Genomic DNA, 24,930 nt, shown 5'->3' on the forward strand with positions numbered 1-24,930 from the left:
GAATATACACAATAAAAACTGTGCAACGTTTTGTACCTTATGCAACTTTCCTTACAGATTGGTATCAGATTCTCTACCTAATAATGTGATAGACACAACCATATATTATTCTATGACTTATGACTACAATCTTAATTTCAGAAAAAAAGGAAAACAGATTTTCTTATAGCAATGTGATTTTCATATTGTCTGATATTTTTTTATTTCTGCTATCTACCAGCTATTCTGATGTGATGGATTTTTGGAATTAATTATGCAATGCATTGTTTTACTATTTTAGCACAATCTGTATTAGGATATTTTGTTCTTGCAGGTGTGGGTAATCTGCCAGCTGAAACCATTTTATTACCCCTGAACCACTCTGCATCAGTAGTATAATTGCCGAGCAGTGGCACAGATTCCTGCCATTTTTAGGCAGGAAATACACACAATTTACAGTCTAAGCCTAAAAATAAGCTTAATATTGTTTAAAGAAACAAACAGAAAAAAAACCCCAAATGAAAATCCTGGTCCTATCCCAGTATGATGTGGCACCACCTATTTGAGTCACTGCCTTGCGCAGTCTAGCCTTTGTGCCCCCTAAAAAGTTTAAATATATCCTATACAGCAAATGGTTGGCCATCAGTAGGTTAGTATAACAATGTCATTATCCACAGTTTGAAGTGGGCTTGTTTCACTGATGTGTATTTGTTCATCTGGATTCAGTCAAAATACTGTGGCTCCCTGAAAACAAAACTATCAGCTTCAAATTTTGTAGTCACACTAGAGAAGAAGGATGTATGAGCCCAAATTTTATGCGATTTCTAAAACACCTTCTATGAATAGGAATTCAGACAGAATTCAAAGAGCAGGAACTCTTTAAATTACAAATCTAAGCTGCAGACAAATACAGAAAAACATTATGTAAATCATATCAGTATGTTTTTAGAGGCTTCCCCACTTGTAGACCAGATCTCTTGCAATGCAGCTTTCAGTATTTTTAAGCATGGATGGGGAAAACCTATTTTCATATTTTAAAACACATTACAATGCACCTGTTGGGTATCTCCTTCTGCTAAATCTCTATGTATTTTAATCACAGACACACATGCCGCACAACTGTTTTGAAACAGAAGGCTAACAAGACAAAGTACAGTTCGGTACAACTGCAGTGCTTGATATACCCCTGACTTTATGCTAGGGGAAATCTAAGCCAAATCCAGTGTCCCCAAATTTGGGCCCAGAGAAGATGCACCATAGTTATTTTTGTTGACTTTTTAACCATTAACAAGCATTTCTATTTCCCTCATCTCCAATACACCAGTCAATTCCTCCTGCAAGCCTGCTTTCCTTCCAATCTCATCACTTTCTCATCAGGACCATGCTCCCCTGCACATCTACTCCAGGAAGAACCTGGACCTCCTCCTCCCTCCTCCTCTCTCACCCAGAGAGCCATGTTCCTATCATCTGAGCAGGATCTGCCCTAGGCATCCAAGTACCAGGAGGAAGTATGGTCACTAGCAGTACACAGCTGTAGCTGGCTTGGACCTCTCGTCTCCAAGGGAAAAATCCCCTCACTCACTTAGCCAAGATTTAACTACCCTATAAGCAGTGGACGTAGCAGTGGCAACATCTCTGGAAAATTATAGCTCTGGGATTGTTCCTCCTGGGAAGCACCATAACAGCAATTGCTCTTATCTCTCTAGAGGGGTTTCAGCTGTTCCTAATAAAGATAATAATAGTGGCAAAAAATGACCCTCTGAAACATCGGTCCCCTTTGTCCAAAACCAGTGCCTCCCCTTCATCTGGTACACTTCTCTTTTTCTTTCCAAGTCTTCCAATATGTTCTGGTCGCTCTTCAGCCTCTACACTACTTAAACTCTAATCATCTCAAACAGGTTGTCCAAATCCATACCAACACCACCTCCTTCTCTTACTCTTCTCCTACACATTTTCACCTCTTCTCCTTTCTTTCTTCCTAAAAGCATACCATCTTCTTCCCTCTCTTTCTTATGAATCTTTCTTATTCCTCTTCTCCCTTCTTCCATCCTCTAAGGCAGGGTTTCTCAACCAGGGTTCCATGGAACCCTAGGGTCCTGCGAGAGGTCACTAGGGGTTCCCTGGGAGATCATGATTTATTTTAAAAAATATTTCAAATTTGGGCAACTTCACATTAAAGAAGTAAGTTTCATTCTTTATTTTTGGTTTAAGAACACTGTTAATGCATATATACAGGCCAACCCATGAAATGAATATAATAATCTTGTAAGTTCTGCCCTACATTTGAGCTTGAATGTGGAGGGGTTCCCAGAGGCCTGAAAAATATTTCAAGGGTTCCTCCAAGGTCAAAAGGTTGAGAAAGGCTGCTCTAACCTCTTCATCCCCTTCAATCAACCCCCTCTGGAAGCCAATGGCAGCTGTCATCTGCTCTCCATCTACCAAGTCATCTCACCCACTGAGGTGTGGTGACAGCTCCATTCCAGTTCTGGGATCACTGGGTAAAAACCTCTGTTCCACAGACCACTAGTGGGTTACAAAGGTATTGCAGGGAGTTCTGAGTGTAAGCACTAAAATTACATTTTAAATTCATGTGCAGATATCATATACACTGATCTGGTCACATATATTCAGGAGGTAAAACTGTCCTCTTTAAATGGGCAATTATTTCTTCGCATTTTCTTTAAGTTATGGATTTTATTCGGAAGACTGATAGTGTATTTCATTGCTATTTATTGCTTGTACACTGACCTAAATCTTGGGAATAAGCAGTATAAAATTGAATAAATAATTATGAAAATGGAGAGGGATACAAGTGGAATAATTTAGCTTTACATAATTTTATTTTCAGAAGAGACCCGGATATAGTTGGTCCCAGCTTGCTTCCTTATTTATCACATTTATATAGCTGCCCATCTCACAGAACATGACTCTGGGCAATGTACAATAGAAACACATCATAAAAAACTAACAATTAAAAACTATTCTACAATTAAAATCAAGCTTGTAGTGACTTCAGCTCAAATATTACTATTTCAAATCCAAACATTATTTCACACTGGCTTCATACGGTTAACCATACAAAGTGGCAGATTATTATATACATGGCACCAATGCCAAATTCACTATCAACACAGCATCAGAATGAGAAATATTCTCAAACATTTACCGATAGACTGTAGTTTCAGACTCTTATTTTCAGTCTCTTTTTAAAACCAAAATTAATACCAAATGAAGTTTAAGATTTAAGGGAGAATAAGCACTGTCCCCAGCACAATGTTCTGGGAGGGAGGAAGGGAGGGAGCTCTCCTTTTTGGTTTCTGGCAATATTTTATGTTGTTGTTGTTGCTGGTTTTTAACAAGCATAGAAATTATCAACAGCTATGTTGACTGAATGTATGAGAAAAAGGAAGTCAGCAATAATCATTTATGGATCTGAGAAGTTTTATTGTGATATTATCTGCTGTTGGCATTAATATTGCTGCTGATTTTTATTTATATTAGTTTGTTTCATCTTTGTTTTAAACAGACTAGAAGTCATCTCTCGGCAGTTTAAAAATAATCAATCAATCAATCAATCAACCTTATGAAGCTGTGGTTGCCTTGAGGGACAGATAAATTAGGTTTTAGCCCACAAATATTTTTGGCTTAAGTGCTGTGTCATCACAAGATGATCACAACCATCATTATCGTCACAAGGCTTATTACCAGCAACATGTGGGTTATATGAATAAACTCCACTCCACATTTGCAGCATACTGTACCACCTATCCAAGGGCTGTTGTTTATACCACAAAAAAGAACAGCCATTTTACATAGACGGCAACAGCAATCTAAGACCATGCTTTTCTTGTCATGCTAGGCTAGAGTAAATGGCAAGCATAAATACCGTCCAGACCTGCCCACTGCCTCCTTCCCCTATGTGGTGGCACTAACAAAAACCACTCACTTATGGCCTGTTTAAAGATGGATGTTCTGTCTGTGACTTCTGAGTCATGTGAACCACAGAGCTTAACCTACAAGAAATCATAGCCTCATTCTGGAGCTAGCACAATCCAGCAATGGCCACACAGTTTTGTAACTGTGTAATTCAGAGGGAGGAGGGAAGACACTGGCCCATTCCTACCAGCCATTAGTGTGCCTTAGTGTGTAGGAGTCTCAAACTCAAACTCACAGCCTACAGGTTGCATGTAGTCCTCCATGTCATGGCCTGCACCTCATTGACAAATGGCAGGAGAGCAATGAGCCAGAAATAGGGTAGCACCTTGCTGATCTTGGCCAGGTACTATGGAGTCCCCCTTAAGCTATGATGAAAGCACAGGTCCCTGCTTGATCAGGGTAGGCCACGCAAATGAATTCCTAGGTCCAGCCAGAAGCATAATCCTTGTTTAGACTGGGCCTGTCAGGTTGTCCCTGGTGCAGCTGGCAGAAGCCACACAAGGAGTGCATTCTAGTGCCTCCTACCCCTGCTAGGGCTTGCTAGGAGGCCCTGCTTCCTGCTTTAGCCCTTCTCTTGCACCCTGAACAATGGCTGTGGAGCCCAATAAGACCTTGAGCAATTCTAGCCCTGGTGGTGGTAGTGGGAACAGCAGGGCAGGCGAGTTGACTCGAAATCCCAAACCTCCATGCTTCCACAATAATTAAAACTGGAAAGCACCAAGCAACAATTGCTTTGTTCTGTGGGACAGTACTATTTAATCCATTTTTAGTCTGCTTTCCATAAAAAGTAATCAGAAATTGAGCTAAATTTGCAGGAATTATAACCTCTTTGCAAGGATGGCATGTGTCAATTGGTAGACAATTTAGGGGGGCAAAATATTGTTCCATCATGAGTACTGTAAGAAAACTTTGGGTATAATAAGATCTGAAAAATCATTTTCCATATTAGAAGGCAATTAGGTATTTTAATTTTAGTTTTATTACATCTTTTGTAGTTTAATGTTTTACACAGAATGTTGTTCTATTACCATAAATAAAATTTGATTTGATTAATTTTAACACTTCTTTCCTGCAGAGTCCTGCCAGTATAATTTTAATTTCTTTACCGCACTGGAAATAAATTTCAGGCATAGTTGACTCTCCTGAGGGAATAAATTCTGCCAAGTTTCAGATGATTAGGTTCAAGAGTTTTATGTTGTTATTCAACGACCACCAAGCCAAATACTAGTGTTCTGGGTAATGAAAAACGCTGCAGAGATAAATGGCCAAAATAACATGGTAAAACATGTAGCTCTGTTTTACAGAAATTCTTTTATTTAATCCCTTTTTGTTTAATGGTATATTGTGATACTCTTTTGTATCAATGTAAAAAGAAGTTTCCTCCCTTGGATTAATGAACTAGCCCTTGTGACAACCTGAGATTATGACCCCTTGTTCAGTGTGAAATGCACATCCCTCTCTTTATTTTGGGCACCATGCATCACACTTAATATTTTGGGTGCCGAAGGACCACAACTGGCAGGGCACTGATGGAACATGGATGGAACTCTTTTCTTTTCTTTTGACCGCTGGGTTGGTTTTTAAGGCCGACTGTAGAAATCTGTGGTTTGTTTCTTAAAATGGTGAGAAATTCCAAAAACAATCAGTAATAATGGATAGAAGAAGTTTTGGGCAAAGGAACGAAAAGAAGCAACTTGGCGCACAGGTGGATTTTCTCTCTCTTAAAGGGAATATCATTCTGAACTACTACTGGGCTACACAGCATGGCAATTTAGCAGCTTTTTTCCTTCTTTTTCAGATGAGAGGATCCTTTCATTATCATCCACAACCAAGGCTCAATATGTTAACCAAAGGCACTGGCAATTCTATTGTTCCAGTAGTCTATCTTCTCTATTAGAAGCATAAACAGTTGATGAACTGTAAGAAAAAGAATTCTTCTTTTCTTCTGAAGTCCAGATTGGTGTTAAACCAGCATAGGCAAAGCTGTAAGATGCAGCATAGTGGCTGAGGTTCAGCTTCCCATTTGACTATGGGGGACTTTGAATTAGATCCCCCTCCTCATTGAAGCTCCCTTGTTTATTAAAAAACAAAACACCAAAGGCATTATAATATTATTAACAACAATAACATTTATTTATTTATTTAGTTTTTATCCCACCTTTATTATTTTTACAAATAACTCAAGGCGGCAAACATACCTCATACTCCTTCCTCCTCCTATTTTCCCTGCAACAACAACCCTGTGAGGTGAGTTGCGCTGAGAGAGAGGGACTGGCCCAAGGTCACCCAGCCGGCTTTCATGCCTAAGGCAGGACTAGAACTAATACTATTAATACTAATAAGTATTAATACTAATATTAATACTAATTAATAATTAGTATTATTAATACTAATAAGGCGGGCCTAGAACTAATACTACACCATACCTTTTATGATGGAATCTGGCACCAGAATTGGCTTGATAGTAGAAAGCAATTTTCAGGGCAAATTACAGTAAGCTCTGGATGAAATCAACAATACGAAACTAAAAATAGTAATGCAAAAAGAAGGCACTGCACATGTCTGCTCAGAATGGGAAAGCTGTAGACTTCCAAATGTTAGTGATCTACAGCTCCCAGTATTCCTCACAGTTGGTCATGCTGGCTAGGCTGATAGGTGTAGTAGTTAAACAATATACTGCAGGGTTTCTCAACCAGGGTTCCGTGAAACCCTAGGATTCTGCAAGAGGTCACTAGGGGTTCCCTGGGAGATCATGATTAATTCAAAAAATTATTCCAAATTCGAGCAACTTCACAATAAAGAAGTAAGTTTCCTTCTTTATTTTCATTTTAAGAACACTGTGAATGCCTATATACAGGCCTACACATGAAATGAATATAATTTGAGCCTGAATGTGCAGGGGTTCCCCGAGGCCTGAAGAATATTTCAAGGGTTCTTCCAGGGTCAGAAAGTTGAGAAAGGTTGATATACTACATGGACTTTGTGAGCAGTAGCTAAAATCTCTGAGCCAGTCATTCCATACAGAGTACCAGAGTCAAGTGGTTCCCTTCTTCCTGTTCATGCGGAAAGGATTTTTAAAAACCATTTTTGTATTACAAGATCATTGCATCCAATGATTCTACCAGCTTCAAGAACAGCCCTTCAGTTGGTTGTGCTCCAGTCCATATCAAAAGACAATCCTGTTTATTTACCTGATGGTTTGATATAAACTCACCCAAAACAGTTTGTGTATTTATACAATTTAAAAAATCCAAACCCATACTTTATATTTAATAAGAAACAATGCAGGGAAACCCATACCTGTTCTAATTTAAATAACATCCTCTGTTTTGATGACTGTGCCATTTGAGAAAGCAATCACTTGTTTTCTTAAGAATCTCAGTAAGAGTTTTTGTCATCCCAAAACAAACTGGCTGAAGAACCTGGTTTTTTACACTTCTCTGCATTTTATAATATTCAGGAACAAATTTGCATGTGGCCTTTTGGTCTGGAGAGGATGAGTCACCCTAGCTTTGAGCAAAAATGATGAATTCATTTTAAAAATAAGAACCCATTAAAATTAACACAGTGGAAAACATACAAGCAGATTAGAGGGTGACTTTCAAAAGTAATAGGACCCAAACCTCCCTCTCTTTCACTGGATTTTTACTAAGGTTTTGAGATGTAACTTTCCAAACAACATGATCTATAAAATACTGGCTTCCAGTTGAAAAATACATCCATTCCACTACCCAATACTCAAGGTCAGTAGAAAATTGTGACTATGAGAAACAAAATTATAGTAGCGTAATTTGTAAGTCTTTAATCTTCTAGAAAATCTGTTTTAAAAAAACCTAACTCCTACCATTGAAGGACTTTCTGTACCTAAATTCAACAGAACTGTCCAGCCAAAATTCTCTCTGTAGAATAAGTCACACTATCCTTCTCTAGAGTGCATTGCATGCTAAACTTTAATGAGGTTTAGTATATTTAAACAGTGACATCAAAAGTTAAATTAGACCTGAGCAACATAATTATGTATGGACATATCATGTTTGCAGATTCGTTCTTTACATTTGAGAAATACCTTCCCATCTTGCCCAGTTCAATGTTAGACCTTTTAACAGTTTTAAATGTTTTAGGCCTTGATTATATTAGAATAGTATTAGCAAATTGAAAATTACATTACATTTAAAAAAGAAAAAAAAAACAAGCTTCTCTTTGCAAAACTCTGTTTGCAATTATAAAGTTTAGGAATACATATGAGGCAAACTGTTGCTTAAATATCCAAGATCTGAAAATATCACAAAGTAATATCTTACAAGATGAACACAAAAATTGCCTGATTTACATATTAGATCTATTTCTTTCCTCCTGGGAATACTGCTTATTCTAACTGCCAATAACACAGGCAATCCTCTAAATATACTGTTCTAGTACCATAAAAATTGTTTTGTCTAGCTGCCAGCTGTTGCCCAATATAATTCCACCTTACAAGTGGATTCTCTTCACTTGTATTAATGTACAGCTTTACGAGTCATTTAGCCACCACTGAGATGTTTCCTAAAAGGTACACCTATCTTGCCTTGCAAAGCATTATATACTAGAACTTTGTCATTTCATCTGATGACCATCCTTGAAGATTCATCCTTTATGTGATACTGCATGTATTACTGTTATGAGAACCAGTTTGGTATAGTGGTTAAAGGCACTGGAGTAGAAGCCAGGAGACTGGGCGTTCTAGTCCTGCCTTAGGTACCAAAACCAGCTGGGCGACTCTGGGCCAGTCGTTCCTTCTCAACCCTAGGAAGAAAGCAATGGCAAACCACTTCCAGATAGAAACTTTCCTAAGTTGTCATGACGAGTCAAGGCTGATGCAAAGGCACACTCACACCAAGGCACTATTCTAGATACTGGCCTTGCCAGCATGCCCCTCTTGAGGTATGCAGGAATGCGACTCCTAGACTTTCCATACAGAAAAGCCTCAGGCTGTCTGGAAATGCATTTGCAGCACATTTGGGAGCAAAGGACATTCTTCCTCAAAGTGGGTTCAAAGGAGATCAGATAATACTTATGCATTTAAGATGGCATCCCTTAAAAGTGGGATTTAGTTCCAAACTATGGCCGGTTATGTGACCCAATTATGTCTTCATAGCGCAATTAACAATCCTGGTTATATAAACAGGAGCAACTGGACAACAGAGGTTGGGGAGGGAGTATTATGATTTCTTGTATCACCTCAAGCTCTTCTTTGCGTTGGAAGGGCATCAGTCAGAGATTCTTCTGAGATTCACAGACGATTTTTGGTTTGGGTATGTAATCTCTCCTTCCCCTGGGCTTCCAATTCTGTCCTGTTTATTTTTTTTTAAATGCACATGAATTACATTCATGCTTTTAATGCAGTCTCTAGTATGATCCCAGGAGTAGTTGGCCCATGGAAGAGAAAGAGGTGTTAGGAAGAAATGATTTCATACTGAAAATAGGAGGTGTCATTTCTGAATTCTTCCTTTTTAAGACACATTCCTTGAAAATTAAAACCTTACGCCCCTGGGTTAATCAGCTCTCTTTCTGTTTATGTTCTTCCAAAAGGGAGTTTCTAAGAGAGTCATCAAATGAAGCAAGTTTCACTACCTGAAAGCTAATTGGTCCTTTCTACTGCATGAGTTGACAAAACTGGATATAACATACCAAAGAACCACGATGACAGGAAGCCACACAATAGGAAAAAATGCTTCACCATCTCTGACATACTAGTTTTCCATATTAAGTCCCCAATGCACATGCTATAGAAGAACTTTAACCATAAGAATTTTAATTTGCAGTCTGAACCCAGCATAGTGGAGGTACAGGTTTACTATATCATTTGTTCTTCTGAGAATTATACCCATTTATTTCCAGAGGAGTGGTGACTTACTAGAACATTTTCTGAGATGTTGGTACAAGCTGTGAAACAGATTGGATTCTTTGCCTTTGTCCTGGGCATTCTTCCCAAACTCTTATGCCCTCAAAAAATTTGTGACAAACCATCTGGCACAAAGTACTTCCAACAAGAACTCCATGTCACAGCCATTCCTGTCACACTATGTAATATGAACTCAGGATATTGCATTCTTTTCAGAAAAAAAAATCCTCTGCCCTCTTTCACTTTTTTGTTTCCCATAATGCTTCATTTTTGTTAGATTGCACCATTAAAATTCAAGTGTAGTTTACCACAACAAGGTAAAATTAAAACCCAAACATTTTTTTCACACTATCAAACTTTTCAAAACTATCTCCAGAGTTCACACAATTAGGGGGGAAAAGAATAAAAATGGCATTACTTTATATGATATTGCCCGGAATATCAGCGCCATTTCTGAACAATGATAATGCCAGGATTCTGTTGTTCAAATGATATCCACTAGAGAAAAAAGAAACATTTTTTTTAGCTGGTTGATATATTTGGAATTTTGATAGCAAGTCATTGCTCAACCCCCAAATAAATACCATTATAGGCTTGTTTGTTCAAAAAATGGCTGCCATCATGGGTGTACCCATTCCCAAACCCGTGCCAAACCAGTGAGTTTCCTCCTAAACTGAGTTTTACAAAGCACAAAAATTGGATTCTCATATTGAGCTAAGCCAAAGTCAAACTAATCACTTTATGGTCAGCATGATATATGAACTGGTTCATGGTTTTCATATGGCCTCTTTAGCAAAGCAGAGTTTCTTGGCATAAAATCCATTCATCCTGATTATCCAGCTTCTCCTGTGACCTTTTCTGTTGTACATTAGAAGTCTGCTCCATATTCTCCAATGGCAGGTATGAATACCTATGCTTGTCAACTTGTTCCCAGGGACTGTAGCAACAATACAGAATGATCTTCAGAGAAAGCCTACTAGCCTAACTTTGCCCTCAAATTTAATCAAGTATGGCTTTTTCTGAGGTGACTACAATCAATTTTCCAAAAGGTTCAATAAATAATTAATAATAGTAATATTTATTTTTCAAATTTTTATCCTTGCCCATCTCCCCCAAAAGGAGAGTTTAATAAATAAATTTAAATTCTGGCTTTCCTCTGAGAGCTCAAGGCAAGTTTCATGATGGCCTCCCCTACTTTTATTCCCCAAAACAAGAACCGTGTGAGATGTTGGCCTGGGAGGGTGGCTGGCCCAAAATTCCCCACTGAGCCCTGTGATACAGTGCAGCTTTGAACCTTCATCTTCCCAGTTTCAGCCTGACATCTTAGCCACTACACCACACTGGCTTTCATACTTTACTAACATTAAAAAAAACCCTTATGTCATATAATTCTACAGAAGTCTCTCAAAAGTTTTCACAACACATCTGACTGCATTCAGGGTCACCTAGGAAGCTGCTTGCTCCACCATTTATGATCCATCCTTAATCTTCTAGCCTTTTCAAAGGCAAAGACATTGATGGTGGTTGCGGGGGGGACAGTTGGAAATTTCCCTGTAAGAAACTAAAGCCTACATTTCAAAACTAAAAATAAAGAAGTGGGTAGACCATATGTTTCTACGATAATTACAGCTTGTTCTTGGTGCTGGTTCACAGACATTCAGCTAGTAATCTGTGACAAGTAAGAAGCATTGCTGGGTCAAAAAACTTTTGTATACTGGAAGATGGTGACTTTCTTCACATATTATAATAAGCCAATGCTTATTTGACCATTCTTTGCTGCGTAAGCAACAATTAGCTAGGTACCTCAACCATAGTGTTCAGTTGTAGCACAGGAGTATACAACATTCAATTTCCTTTTCAGCCACTACAGACCACCATCAGCAAAAAGGTGTGTGTGTCATTTCTTCCCTATTTGGGGATGTGTTTACATTTTATAGGGACATTTAACCTTTTTTTCATTTACTTCCTGCTGAAAATCAGCAGGAAATTGTGCTGCCAGTATGATTTGTTGCCTAATTCAGTGTCATGATGGGGGGGGAGGAGCTACCAAAAAGACTGACTTGGAACCTGATTCAATTTTGAGAACCAATTTGTTTATTTCCCTTCCTTTTTTTTTTTGACCACAAAAAATTAACACCCACAAACATATTCGGAAAGACACACTGGTAAAAATTAATATGGGTTTGAAACATTTATTTATTTTATATTTATTTATATTTCAAATTTACTTCAGTTGCCCACAACTGCTGCTTTACATCAAAATTAGACATATACATATATGACCAATGGTTTCATTTACCAACTTTTGCAAAGCTTCTTTAGAAGGTACTGTGAAATGCAGTAGTAAGACTGAAAGCTTTATGACAAGCAATTCAACCTTTATTTTAATTAAACCTAAGTCTTGGAGATGGGAGTGATAAGATTATAATTATCTGCATAAGGAAAAAAATGCCATTAGCAAACACATATTCCCACAGACTGAAATTACAAACATGCTCCACAGTTCAAAAAATAGAACAAATTTGATTAAAACATTCATATTTATAAAGGCAAACAGGTTTGGCTTAGTTGTGGTCATGGCAGGAAAAGCCACCAGGATACATCAGATACTGCCCTCCCAAAATCAAATCTCCCTGTCTCTCCCTGTTAAGAATCCCCACCACACCCTCAAGAAGTATATAGTGGGTGGGTTAGATTGCAGATTTTCTTAGTAATACATCCTATATTACGGAACACACTTTCCCCAGAGGTAAACTGAATCCCTTCCCTCCCTGTATTTTGCTAGGCTGGCAAATGCATTTTCATTTTCAGCTCCTAGTGGCCACATAGATTTTCTCCATGATGATCTATCCCTAATCTGTTCTTTCAAGGCTTCCAGGGGTGCATTCATTATCAGTGTAATTGAGTCCATCCTCCTTGCTGCTTGTCATCCTCTTCTCTTTCCTTCCACCTTTCCCAGCATTACAGCCTTCTCCAGAGAGCTGGGTCAGAGAGCTCACCAATCAGATAAAACTGTTTTGTATTTAATTGCTAAATCAGAAATTATGAACATGCTCTTCCCTTGTTGCTCCCTAGCAGTGAGTACTTAAAATATGCGGTCCATGATACAGGAGAAAGCAATCCCAGTTGGTAACCCCTTAACGCTCTGATCCTTCACAAATTTGTCTACTCCCACTGAAAATCTAAATTAGCAGCCGTCTGCCACATCCAAGCTAATTTGCCACTTGGAGAAGCAGGAGGCAGAGCCCAGCAGGTACTGCAGAAGCCCAACAAGAAAACAGCTCACTGCTTTTAGGTGGACTTCTCTTAAGGCAAGACAGCATGAAGATTAAAGAGGATATGCCTTGGGCTGATCTAAACTAGGGAAAGGAAGCCTTTTGTTACAAAGGATGACTAGGTGCACTAAGGCTTTGTGAAAAAAAGCAGTTTATGTAAACAGTTTAATAGAGGAAAGAGAGGTCATAATAGGAGAACAGGGACATCTCTAAGCGACATAGCCTTATAATTAAATATCAGGAAATGCAAAATGCTCACAGCTCGGTTGATGGGAAAAGCAAAACTAAATATGAAAGCTGATGTTTCTATCCAAGTACTGGTTAACTCCCTGCAAGATAGTGGGTGATGGAGTGAGAGAAAATAAACAGTTCAAGACTATGGAGCTTGCAATGCTTGGGGGCCACCGTGTACCTGGCCCCAGTGGGAATTACAGAGAAAATATTCAGTCCTATTCCTCAAATATTAGAAGAGACCTAATTTTTATTCCTGACCCAAACTCAGAATGCCTGCTGTAGAACAAATATACACACTTCTCAAGGATTTGCAAGAATCGCAGCCTTCCAAGATATGTCTACTGTGCTTTTAGTAAAAAGGGAGTACTGCAGCTTGCTAGCATGTTAAGGAGTGATATTATGCAAAGCACATAGTGTAAAAATTCCAGGAACAAAGCAGCCACCTTGACCTAATTTCTTAGGTTTTGCTGATACAGACTTCCCAGCCAAATTCAGTACAGCTACAGTAAGAGAACAAAATTAAAGGAGAAATAACTGTTATGCTACCTTAGTAGCCGACATTTCAAGGCCAGATTAGCAAACACCCTGTTACTCTAACTTTCATTAATGCATAGCATAGTGAAGAGCACTCCCCCGCCAAAAAATCTCACACAATCCCAGATCTTTCCCTGTACAGTAGATACACCCAGCTCTGAAAGCTATCAGTCAAACTCTACTGAAATCAGCAATTTTGCGAATGCCTAGGATGGCACCCTTAATTTGTAATTTGATGATGTATGCATTATTATTTCACCAAACTTTATAAAAGGTATCTTTTCAGTATTTCCTAGCAGGATCACAAGGAGAAAAATTGCTTGGGCAACTTTTCAACTTGCCAAAATCCCCATGGCAAGGGAGAAAATCATTCATCTGCCCTACAGATAGAATATTAGCTCAGACTAATCTCACATATTGATTTAGCCTGGCAGCATATGAACTAAAATCCCATCAATAGCCATTAAAACAGATTTTACAAAACACCAAGCTAAAGGAAGGTCCCTGTTAAAGTGCTGGGGAGAACATCCCTTCTGTACAGATTTATTACTGACTCACCAAAATCCCCAAGCAGTCAAATATTGGCCCTTAATAATTAAATACGTACAAAGATGATGATGATGATGATGATGATAAATGCCACCTAAACTCAACATATAATAATAATAATAATAATAAATGCCATCTAAACTCAACATATCAGAATAATAATAATAATAATAATAATAATAATAATAATAATAATAATAAATGCCACCTAAACTCAACATATCAGGACCAGGTCCTTTTAAGACTGACAGCCCAAGAAACAGAATGTTCATGAGATTTCCTTGTCCATTTTCATCTCACTACCTCCTGTACCAATTTGACTTTTTTCCCCACTGTTCTTTGTCCACTAAAGCCAACTACCCTATAAATGGGAGCGTGTGACAACTCTCCAAATATTGAAATAATTCTTAGGATTACATTTTAACTTGCTAGGTTGACAGCACTGCATTAAACGTTATCGATCCTTTCTAATCTGGAATCATGCTATGGGGCTCAAGTGCCCCACTCTTAGTCCAAAGACCTATTCATTGTGCCTTTTCTATGTTCTTCTATCCCATGCAACTTGTCAGGTGCAGTTCAAAACCTTGATTAAAAATGCAACCAAATTGTACCCTGTCCAAGCTTCGATGACACCATTGCTATGTGTTGAACATATCTCAATGTTTCAGAATTAAGGTCAAATTGCAAACACTACCAGAAAGAAAAACTACTTCCAGGTTTTCATGGAAGCATCTCAGAAAACAGAATCTACATGTTGGAAAAACAAAAACCACACATTTAGACACCATTTCCACACTGTCCAAGCAACACGTGGGGGGGGGGATGAGTATCTGTAAGGGAAGATCACAAGTAGCAAGCAGACTCCATCCATGGCAGGCAACAAATCAGATACAGAGATCATTAGTCCTAATTTTGGGGAACAGAAGAATAAATGGAGAACACATTTTCCTTCCCCACAAAAAATCGACGTGGGGGGAGAAATTATTATTGGCTTCCAGGACAAACAGGAACAAGGACTTGGATCCTTAATATAACTGCTTCAGGGCACTGCGCAAAAGGCCCTTAATTAGAGATTCCCTAATGGAGGAGTTGCCCCCCACAGATGGCAGGCAAGTATCTTCAAAAGTCAGGTGATCCCCCCCTCCGGAAACCCCATAGTGAGGGGCAGACCCTGGAAACCTGGGGAGCAGAGGGACAGAAAACCGAGCAATGAGGTTGACAAAGGTAAAACAAGGGAGCCTCTTCAGTTTCCAAAGGGGATGACCTACAGACCTGCCCCCCCCCTTTCACTTTAGCAGAACGTCCATCTGTATTAAGAAATTAGCAGGGTTTTCTTGACTTCCTTTTATCATTATTAAATCCTTGTCTTCCTCTTCCCTTTCCGGGGAAGGGGAGGAAACACACACACAAACACACACACAGACAGCCCGACTCCAGGGCGCACACAATGCAAGTCACCCTCTCCCAGGCGAGGCTTACGTGCCGGGAACGGGGTCCTTTCAAAGGGAGGGGGCTGCTAGAAATGGACCTCGTCCTGCGTTTGATGTCGGGGGAATGTGCCAACCCGCGCGCGGAAGAGGGAGCCCGGATCGGACTCGGAGTCGACCGAAACGCGACCACCGGGGCGAGCCGAGGGAGGGAAAAGCGAGAGCTTTGTCCGAGGAGCGAGAGCGAATCTGCGGGGAGGAGGCAGGAGGCGGCGGGGGGGAGGGAAGGGGCTGCTGGACCAGCGGACAAAGAAGCAGCCGGTTCGCTCCCGGCCGCGCAGGTCCCGGCGCGTTTCTCCCACCTCGCTCACCTGGTAGATGGCGGCCCAGCTGTCCGCCTGGTCGAGCCGCTGGAACTCCTTCTCGATCTCCATGCTGCGGGGGGCCCAGGCCTGGCTGGCCCCCGCCTGCCGCTGCCCCTGCTGCTCGGACGCCAGGGCGAGTCCCAGCCGCTGCCCGGAGCGCCGCCGCCTCCGCGGCTCTTGCTGCCTGGTGGCTTCGGATAGCGCCTCCCCTTCCTTCTCGCTCCCTTCCAGCCCACACGGGAACTACGCAAGCAGCCTCCAGCCTTCCGGGATGGTCCTCCCCGAGCGGAGGAGGCAGCTGAGCCCGGGTCTCGGCGGCGCGAGAGAAGGAGCAGGGAACGGGAGCGGCGCGTCCCAAGGACGGCGTTGATCCGCTGTGAGGCTCAGCCCCCGGCGCAGCGCGGGCCGAGTGCAAAACCGAGAGTGCCTCTGGGCATGTACGGCGTCCCTGGAGCTCTCTTCCAGCACCCCCCCCCCCAACACCCGCAGCACAGGTGCCCCTCTTTTGGGACCCGAGGCGCACCATGTCTCGAATACAGGGACGGGCCGCTAGCTGACAGGCGTCCCAGCGTGGATCGGTGCAGCACAGCTCTGCAGCAGTCTCATTGCGTGGGTCTGACACTCCTATCACCCCCAACCTAGGCTTTACCAGAACAGGGCTGCAGAAATCACGGTGGCCCCGAGATGGCAGCAAAGCATTTTCACATCTCTGTGCTGCCATCTAGTAGAAGCTTCCAGGCCACAGTCAACTGGCCCTACTTGAAGCTAAGAACAAAAGTTTCCAGATCTTATGGCTATGAGAGATCAAGACTATGGTTGATTGCCTTAGCAAATATCTGAATATATTGGTCAGATACTGTTCGGCCATTGACTTGGGATTCTGTCCCTTAACAGATTAGATCAGCCTTTCTCAACCTTTTGACCCTGGAGGAATCCTTGAAAATATTTTTCAGGTCTCAGGGAACCCTTCCACTTTCAGGTTCAAATACAGGCCAGAGCTTACAAAATTATTATATTCTTTTCATGTGTAGGCCTGTATATATGCATTAACAGTGTTCTTAAGCTAAAAATAAAGAATGAAACTTACCTCCTTAATATGAAGTTGCCCAAATTTGAAATATTTTTTAAAATAAATTGTGATCTCCCAGGGAACCCCTAGTGACAGAACCCTAGGGTTCCATGGAACCCTGGTTGAGAAACCCTGGATTAGATGCTTGGTGAACCAAACCTTTGGTTAAAGAAGAATAGCTGAATAGTTGAACCAAACCTCTCTAAAGCCAGAAGAAGAACAGCTGAGTAGTTTTGACCTTTAATGCCCTAAATGACTTGGCCCTTGTGGGACCACCTTCTCCTGTATGCTCATCCTGAATGGCAAGATCCCCACCCCCAGGGTCAAAGTGGTGACCATTCTGGCTTCATTCTGGAAGGTGGTCAAGAGGGTGTCATTCCAAAGGGCCTTTGAAAGATGAGGCTGTGGATGTGGGAGGGTATCTGATATTAAAGCAATGGTGCATATCTGCATTTGATTTCTGTATCCTCAGTGAATAACTTTTGCATTTATCTCTGCTCAATATCATTACAGTAACTTATTTTCAATCTATATCTTTAACTTACCAATATAATTTTGAATGTATTTCTGTTAATTAATTAATTAATTAATTCCTATTTATTCCTGGCTGAGAACTTGAATAAGTTGCAGGAAATCTTAGACAGACTATATCTAATATCCCTTTTTTTTTGCTTTACTATTTCTTACTCATTTTCTCTGCATAATATTGCTTACCCAAAAAGGAACATACTGTGGTGAGGTGTGATTGTGTGTATATATATCAGAGCCAGAATACCTACATATTCTTCCTATATCAGTGAAGTAAGTAGCAATCTCCCCATAGCTTCAAGTGGTAGTTAGCAAGAGGATCAATGAATCTCCTCTCTAACAAAGTTATTGATACATGGGGTGCTAAAGTATACATATCCAATTTCCAAAATTCTGTAACCTAACCCCTTTTTTCCTTTCAATAAATCTTGTTAATCAGGTCCTGTGAGAATCCAGTCTTGGTGAGGAGTGGTTGCATGGGGTTTGAGAATAAACTGTATAAGTTCTGTCTTCTAGGGAATTAGCAACCCCATTCAGTTATAAAGTTGATTAGCATTCCCGCTATTCCTCATCCAAACCCTGAGGAAACTTAAAAAGTACAGATCCAGGACTAACTTTGTGGCACCCCACTCAATACCTTCTCCAGTTCTATGAGTATCTATTGATGAGCACTCTGATTTTCAAACCAGTTAATTGTTATGACATCCAGTCTACACTTAATTAGCTTGCTAATCAGAATGTCATGGGGTACTTTATTAAGGGTTTTGCTGAAATCAAAATACCTTGTATTTACCTACAATTTACTTCCCCCAGTATAATGAGGAAGTTTCCATGAGATAAGGTTAGTCTGACAAGACTTGTCCATGACAAATCCATGCTGATATCTGGGAATCTTGGCATTGTTTTTAAGATCTTGACAGATCAATCACTTTATGGCCTTCCAGGAGCTCATATGCATTGGAATCTACATGGTAGAGAATGATTCCTTGAGAAGGAGGTTGATTCTGCTGGCTCTGAAGGAGGCCATGATCCAGCCCCTCCTCAAGAAATCATCACTAAATCCAATAGATAGGACAATTTTCATCCAGTCTCCAACTTCCCTTTTAAGGGAAGGTTGTTGAGAAAGTAGTCAGGCAGCTGCTTCAAAGGGCCCTGGAGGAAATAGATTATCTGACAGACTTCTTTCTGTAAACTAATACTTTAATAGTAAGGTAGCAACAAATATAAAGGGAAAGTCTCCTTTGAGTTGAGTTGAATATAATTCCTGGTGATTCATGGACATGTCCATATGATTGTCTTGGCAACGGTGCAGAAGAAGCTTGCTATTGCTTTATTCTGAGATTTTTTCAACTTCCAAATTCAGTGTATAGCCCTTGGACTCCCCAGTAATCTATCATCCAGGGATTATTCAGGCCTGAGGCTGCCTATCTTCTGAGCTTGGACAACTTCAACCAGGTGCTGCTGTCTGCTGAATCAAGATTGGAAAGCATCTGAAACAAGAAAGTATCTTAATAGCATTAAGTCAAAACAGCAGATATTTCTATAGTATATTCAGCTATTCAGAGCACTTCATATGCACTATAGTAACTGTAACAGCAACTGCATACCACAATCTAACCTGTTTCAGATGTACCAGCATAGAATTCCACAAGCTATTATCCAACACATTTGAAGGAGAGCAAGTTGGTGAAGCCTACTGAAGGCAAGCAAAGAAGCATGACTTGCTATAGGTAAAGGTAAAGGTTTCCCTTGACATTTAGTCCAGTCGTGTCTGACTCTAGGGGGCTGTGCTCATCTCCGTTTCAAAGCCAAAGAGCCTGCGTTTGTCCATAGACACTTCCATGGTCATGTGGCCAGCATGACTAACCAGAATGCCGTTACCTGCCCGCTGAAGCAGGTAATGTAATCTACTCACATTTGCATGTTTTCAAACTGCTAGGTTGGCAGGAGCTGGGACTAGCAACAGGAGCTCACCCCATCACACGGATTCAAACCGCTGACCTTCGGATCGGCCAGCTCAGCAGCTCAGCGGTTTAACCCACAGCGCCACCGCATCCCTCTATGACTTGCTATATGATACGTAAAATGCATATAGCGCAGGGGCTCTTCTGAACTTTTTAACTCAAGCACAAGATGAATTTCCACCAGCCCATGGACTTAATTAGAACAAATCTTCTGGCTTGCAGGACCTCAAATGAGGCCTGCTGTTTCCCCCCCATTAAAGCCCCTTCCTACAATTGTTATCCAGTGGAGGATTTCAAGGGTATCCACAGGGTGTGTGTGCGTGTGTGTGTGTCAAAATCTGCAAGATGGTGGGCATGGCATCGTGTTCAAATGCAAAGCATGAACAAAAGGAGTGAGGCTTCGCTGCACCTGCCACCTTGCAGATTTTGACTGTCTCCTATGGATGCCTCTTGATTTCTTCATTTCCTCCTGCAATAGATATAGAGGTGGGTAAGGAAGAGACACATTTTGCTTCTTTATCTTGAAATGAGAACCTTTCAGCCTGCTAGTGGTATGTAGTGACGTTTATATGATAACATAATGGTAATTAACAAAGGCAGAGTTATTTTTTAAAAAATTACATGAGTACGTTTAAAACATTGATTCAAAATTAGCCAATTCCAGCAAACAGACAACTGGTTTTCTAAACTCTCCCATTTTCTATGTCTCATTATTTTTTCCACTATGAGTGAGAAAGCCACAGTATTCGGTGGTAAAGATTACATTAAAGGGGCTTAGAAGTTGCATAAAAGGCCCGATGAAAAGGGGGGGAAATCTGCAGCAGGAGAACAGTCAGTGGGAGAAGCTTCTGGTTTAGAACACTTATTCTGTCGTATTTCACGTTTCAGTCCTCATGCAAAGCTGTAATATTTGGGTAGTAAAGGACATCTGCTGTGCACATGCCAATACTACTGGATCTCTAAACAGGTATTGCCTACAACCCCAAATGTTTCAAATCTGCTAGCTCTGATTTTTCCCTGGTCTGTGTTGCTAGATCCCTATCCTTTTCCAGCTGCTGCCTGGTCTTGTCCCAAGATGGATTAAACTCCAGTGGGCTCTTTCCCACGTGAACTCAGATACTAAGATCCAGCCTCTCACCTCCAGGTTGCCTGCGTTCACCCACTAAACCATCATGTGCTTTGTCTGATTCTGTCTTAGTATTTTGTGTGAACCCAGCAAAGCATAGTTTATTCAACAAATCATATTTAAACAAAATAAGGCTTAGGGTGACATATAAATCCATGAAAAATTGAATTGCTTTAATGTTTTTGTGTAGCCGAAATACTGTTTTTACTCTTGTGCTGGACTGCTTGTACTAATTTTAACCTGGTTTCTATCAGAGCCAAACTATTTTCATATGTGGAAAATGAAAGCTTTGATTTCATAATTGTGGTTGGTGACAGTGAATATCCCAAAATAGACAGAAAGTTTGCATTACAGCTTATGCTTCCTGGTAGAGTAAGATTCCCTTTTGTCACAGAGTGACAATCACTGCTCCCTTAGTAAATGAATGATACCTCTGTCTGTAACTGCTTACTATCAGGTACATTTTATGTTTTTAAGTGTACCTATTAAATTTTATAATAGGTATTTGAATCTAGAACTTCCACATTTAAACACAACCTCTTGTTTGAATATAATTCATCAATTCATCCATCCATCTAATCTATCTATCTCCATTCATATTTATATATTCTTATTTGTACTGATTTCTTATGTCCCCTCTAAAATTCAGGATTATTTGTAGTTTTACCTCTACACACAGAATGTACATTTGGAAAGAATTAAAAACAAAAAAAAATCATTTTAGTGTAATTTTTGGCATTTCCAACCTCTTGAAATGAAGTTCTGTCAAGTTATTCTTAGCAGGATCCTTTTCAACAAAGCAACCACATTTCTTTTGGGCTTGGTACATTCCAGATTGCAAGAAGCTGACGCACTTTCAAATTGTGAATGCAGTAAATCCTGGCAATATTAAGTCTATAATTGAGATCCCCAATGTTCTTGCGTTCTGACATCATAAATATAGTTCTATAATTACACTGAACTAACAAGCAACTCTTCCAGTGCCTGAATCTTTCAGAGCAGCAGAGTTGGTTTCAAAGAGAAAATCAGAAGGGGAAAGGAAAGTTCTGAAGCTTCCATGATTTAATTAGATTTTGTAATGCATTTAGAAAACTCATGAGGATAATAATGAAGGGCTTTTAGTCAGGAGTCTAGTAACATAGAAAATCCAGATTCAAAGACAGTTAATCCAATGAGCAGAGGACACCTAGTGGATGATTAATGGAGGGATCTGATATTGAAAATAGAAAGCTGAGTTAGATCTATCTGTGGTGAGATCCAGCAAGGCTTCTCTTCCAATGTAAGTGATGGTGGTGGTGGTGGTGATGATGATGATGGGGAATTCTGGGAGTTGAAGTCCACACATCTTAAAAGTGTCCAAGGTTGAGAAACACTGACATAGAGTAATCAGCTTGGGTAAGATTAAGGCCAATAGAGTTCTTCATGCAAATACACACATTTTAGAAGCTATGAACTTTCAGCTGCTCCTCTTTAGCAGAGCATGCCTCTAAGACAAACTGACAAATGTCCCTCTGGTTACCCTACATCTGGATCTCCCTATCCAGGATCCTCAATCACAGAACCATTATAGGCCAATTTCTCTTTGAAAGTTTCTCACAAGGGTGATTGAAAGAACTAGGAATGTTTAGGCCTGAAAAGAGGAGACTGAGGGCAGATGATAATACTCCTTAAAGATTTGGGGGGAAAAAAGTGGCCTGCAGAAGAATGCCAACATTTAATCTAATTTAAATGAATTTAAGTAATATAAAGATTCCAACTGAATTTTTTTAAAAAAATCCTTGGAGTTCTCTAACAGAAGCAGAATTGCAGAAGACTCCCCTTCTCTGGATTTGAAAGCTGGGAAACTATCAGTTGGGAAACCTTTAATTTGGATTCCAACATTGAGCAAAGGAGAAGAGAGATTGACCTAAATTTTGTTGTTTATTCGTTTAGTCGCTTCCGACTCTTCGTGACTTCATGGACCAGCCCACGCCAGAGCTTCCTGTCGGTCGTCAACACCCCCAGCTCCCCCAGGGACGAGTCCGTCACCTCTAGAATATCATCCATCCATCTTGCCCTTGGTCGGCCCCTCTTCCTTTTGCCTTCCACTCTCCCTAGCATCAGCATCTTCTCCAGGGTGTCCTGTCTTCTCATTATGTGGCCAAAGTATTTCAGTTTTGCCTTTAATATCATTCCCTCAAGTGAGCAGTCTGGCTTTATTTCCTGGAGGATGGACTGGTTTGATCTTCTTGCAGTCCAAGGCACTCTCAGAATTTTCCTCCAACACCACAGTTCAAAAGCATCGATCTTCCTTCGCTCAGCCTTCCTTATGGTCCAGCTCTCGCAGCCATATGTTACTACAGGGAACACCATTGCTTTAACTATGCGGGCCTTTGTTGTCAGTGTGATGTCTCTGCTCTTAACTATTTTATCGAGATTTGTCATTGCTCTTCTTCCAAGGATTAAGCGTCTTCTGATTTCCTGACTGCAGTCAGCATCTGCAGTAATCTTTGCACCTAGGAATACAAAGTCTATTGACCTAAATGCCCCCTTCTAATTATATGATTCCAACTTGCTCAATATTCAACTATAATGTGCACATTTGTTTTCTCTCTTATCCAACTTGTATGTTGTCCTTGTTCTTCCTGAATTACAGAAAAATAAATAAACATATGCCAAGAAGAGGGGCAGAAGTCTAAAACATATATCCCCGGACACAAATCTCTCCCTTTAATTAAACATTGACAAAAATGCAACTGTTCTGCAAAGAAGATCACACTGTTTCATCTGGCTCCACCAAATTCGTAGAAACTATAGTATGGCTGGCAAAGTTAACAGGGAATTAACAAGATATTCCATTGGAAAAATCTGAAGGCAACAATCTGAACAGGCTTCATTTGGTTCCAAATAATTAAATATCTATCATTATTAAGCTAAATCTGCTGATTTGCTGAAGCCAAACCAGAGCTCCACTGTCTGCACAGTCCAGCCTAGAATCTCACAGTTGAACTAAGCTAAACACAGAAGATAGATCATGGATGGGCTCTGGGTTAAAGAAATCAGTCATGCAAAATACTACAACAAAGAAAGCAGAGAGAGACATTCTTGTGTGACAGTTACCAAGAAGCAAAAGAAGGAAGAATGCTCCTAATCTCTCTCTTGGGTCCCAACCCCCTTAATTAATTAATTAAAATTAATTCTATCATGGCTCTAAATGATTGGAATAGCAAATAGGAGGAGATCACACCTAGAAGTAAATTAGGAGTTATTTTCTCATAGAAAGTCACAGCAATCATTCAGTATGCAAATGTGATTAGCAGTCCTGTAGGCACATTGCCTAGCGACTGGATGTGGACTCATAGAACCATAGACTTGGAAGGAGCTGCTAGAGTTATCTAGTCTAATCCCCTACTTTGTACAGGAATCTAAACTAAAACCCGTCTGTGATGGAATGTGAGGGTGACCTTGGAAAACAGGGAAGAGATGCCACTAGGGAATGATCAGATAAAAGGGGGAGGAGCCCGCAACAGAGTAATGGCCAGAGAAAGAAACTTAGGAAGGACCTGCCGTAACTACTCAGGCAGTAAATAGGGAGGGTGGGAGGTTTGTACTTTCAGACTTGTACGATTCTGTTAATGTCACCTTACAACAAAGTAGAATTAGCTCATCTAGTCGTGTTTCCTGCCTGGTTTACCATCAGAAAGCTGTCTTACCTGAATGAATTCAGTGAAGGGTAGCCCATCAACTTTTTGATCAATTAGTTCCACTGTAAAACTACTCTCATTTTCTTAGGAAATTTTTTCCAACCTACAACTGGAAGCTGCAGAACTAAGGAATTTTGCTCCCCCCACCCACCTCCAGCCTTTGATACCTGTTTAGAATAGAATGCTGAGAATTGTGGCATGTAAATTATTGTCTTTCTTTACATTCTGAATGTGCTGTGCTGAGCACTGCATTTAAATGTGTGCATGCACACACACTTTCCGTAGCTTCTTAAGCCCCTGAATTAAATACTAGGACAATATTTAACAGCAAGCATAGCTCAGCATGGGAACTGTTTATTGAAGTTGTGGTAGGCTCTTCT

The 24,930-nt window shown here is 40.3% G+C and overlaps 1 protein-coding gene across 1 annotated transcript in view; it reads right to left on the reverse strand.

Moving 5' to 3' along the window:
* Positions 1–16,375, reverse strand: part of PTPN1 (protein tyrosine phosphatase non-receptor type 1) — an 86,696-nt gene extending 70,321 nt beyond the window's left edge. Inside the window, exon 1 of the mRNA XM_063297058.1 lies at positions 16,187–16,375. Within this exon, the coding sequence (XP_063153128.1) occupies positions 16,187–16,249 (63 nt within the window). The 5' untranslated portion in view covers positions 16,250–16,375. The remainder of the gene's footprint in view (positions 1–16,186) is intronic.
* Between the last annotated feature and the right edge of the window lie 8,555 nt (positions 16,376–24,930).

Source organism: Candoia aspera, chromosome 3, assembly GCF_035149785.1.
Source record: "Candoia aspera isolate rCanAsp1 chromosome 3, rCanAsp1.hap2, whole genome shotgun sequence".
Classification (NCBI taxonomy): Eukaryota; Metazoa; Chordata; class Lepidosauria; order Squamata; family Boidae; genus Candoia; species Candoia aspera.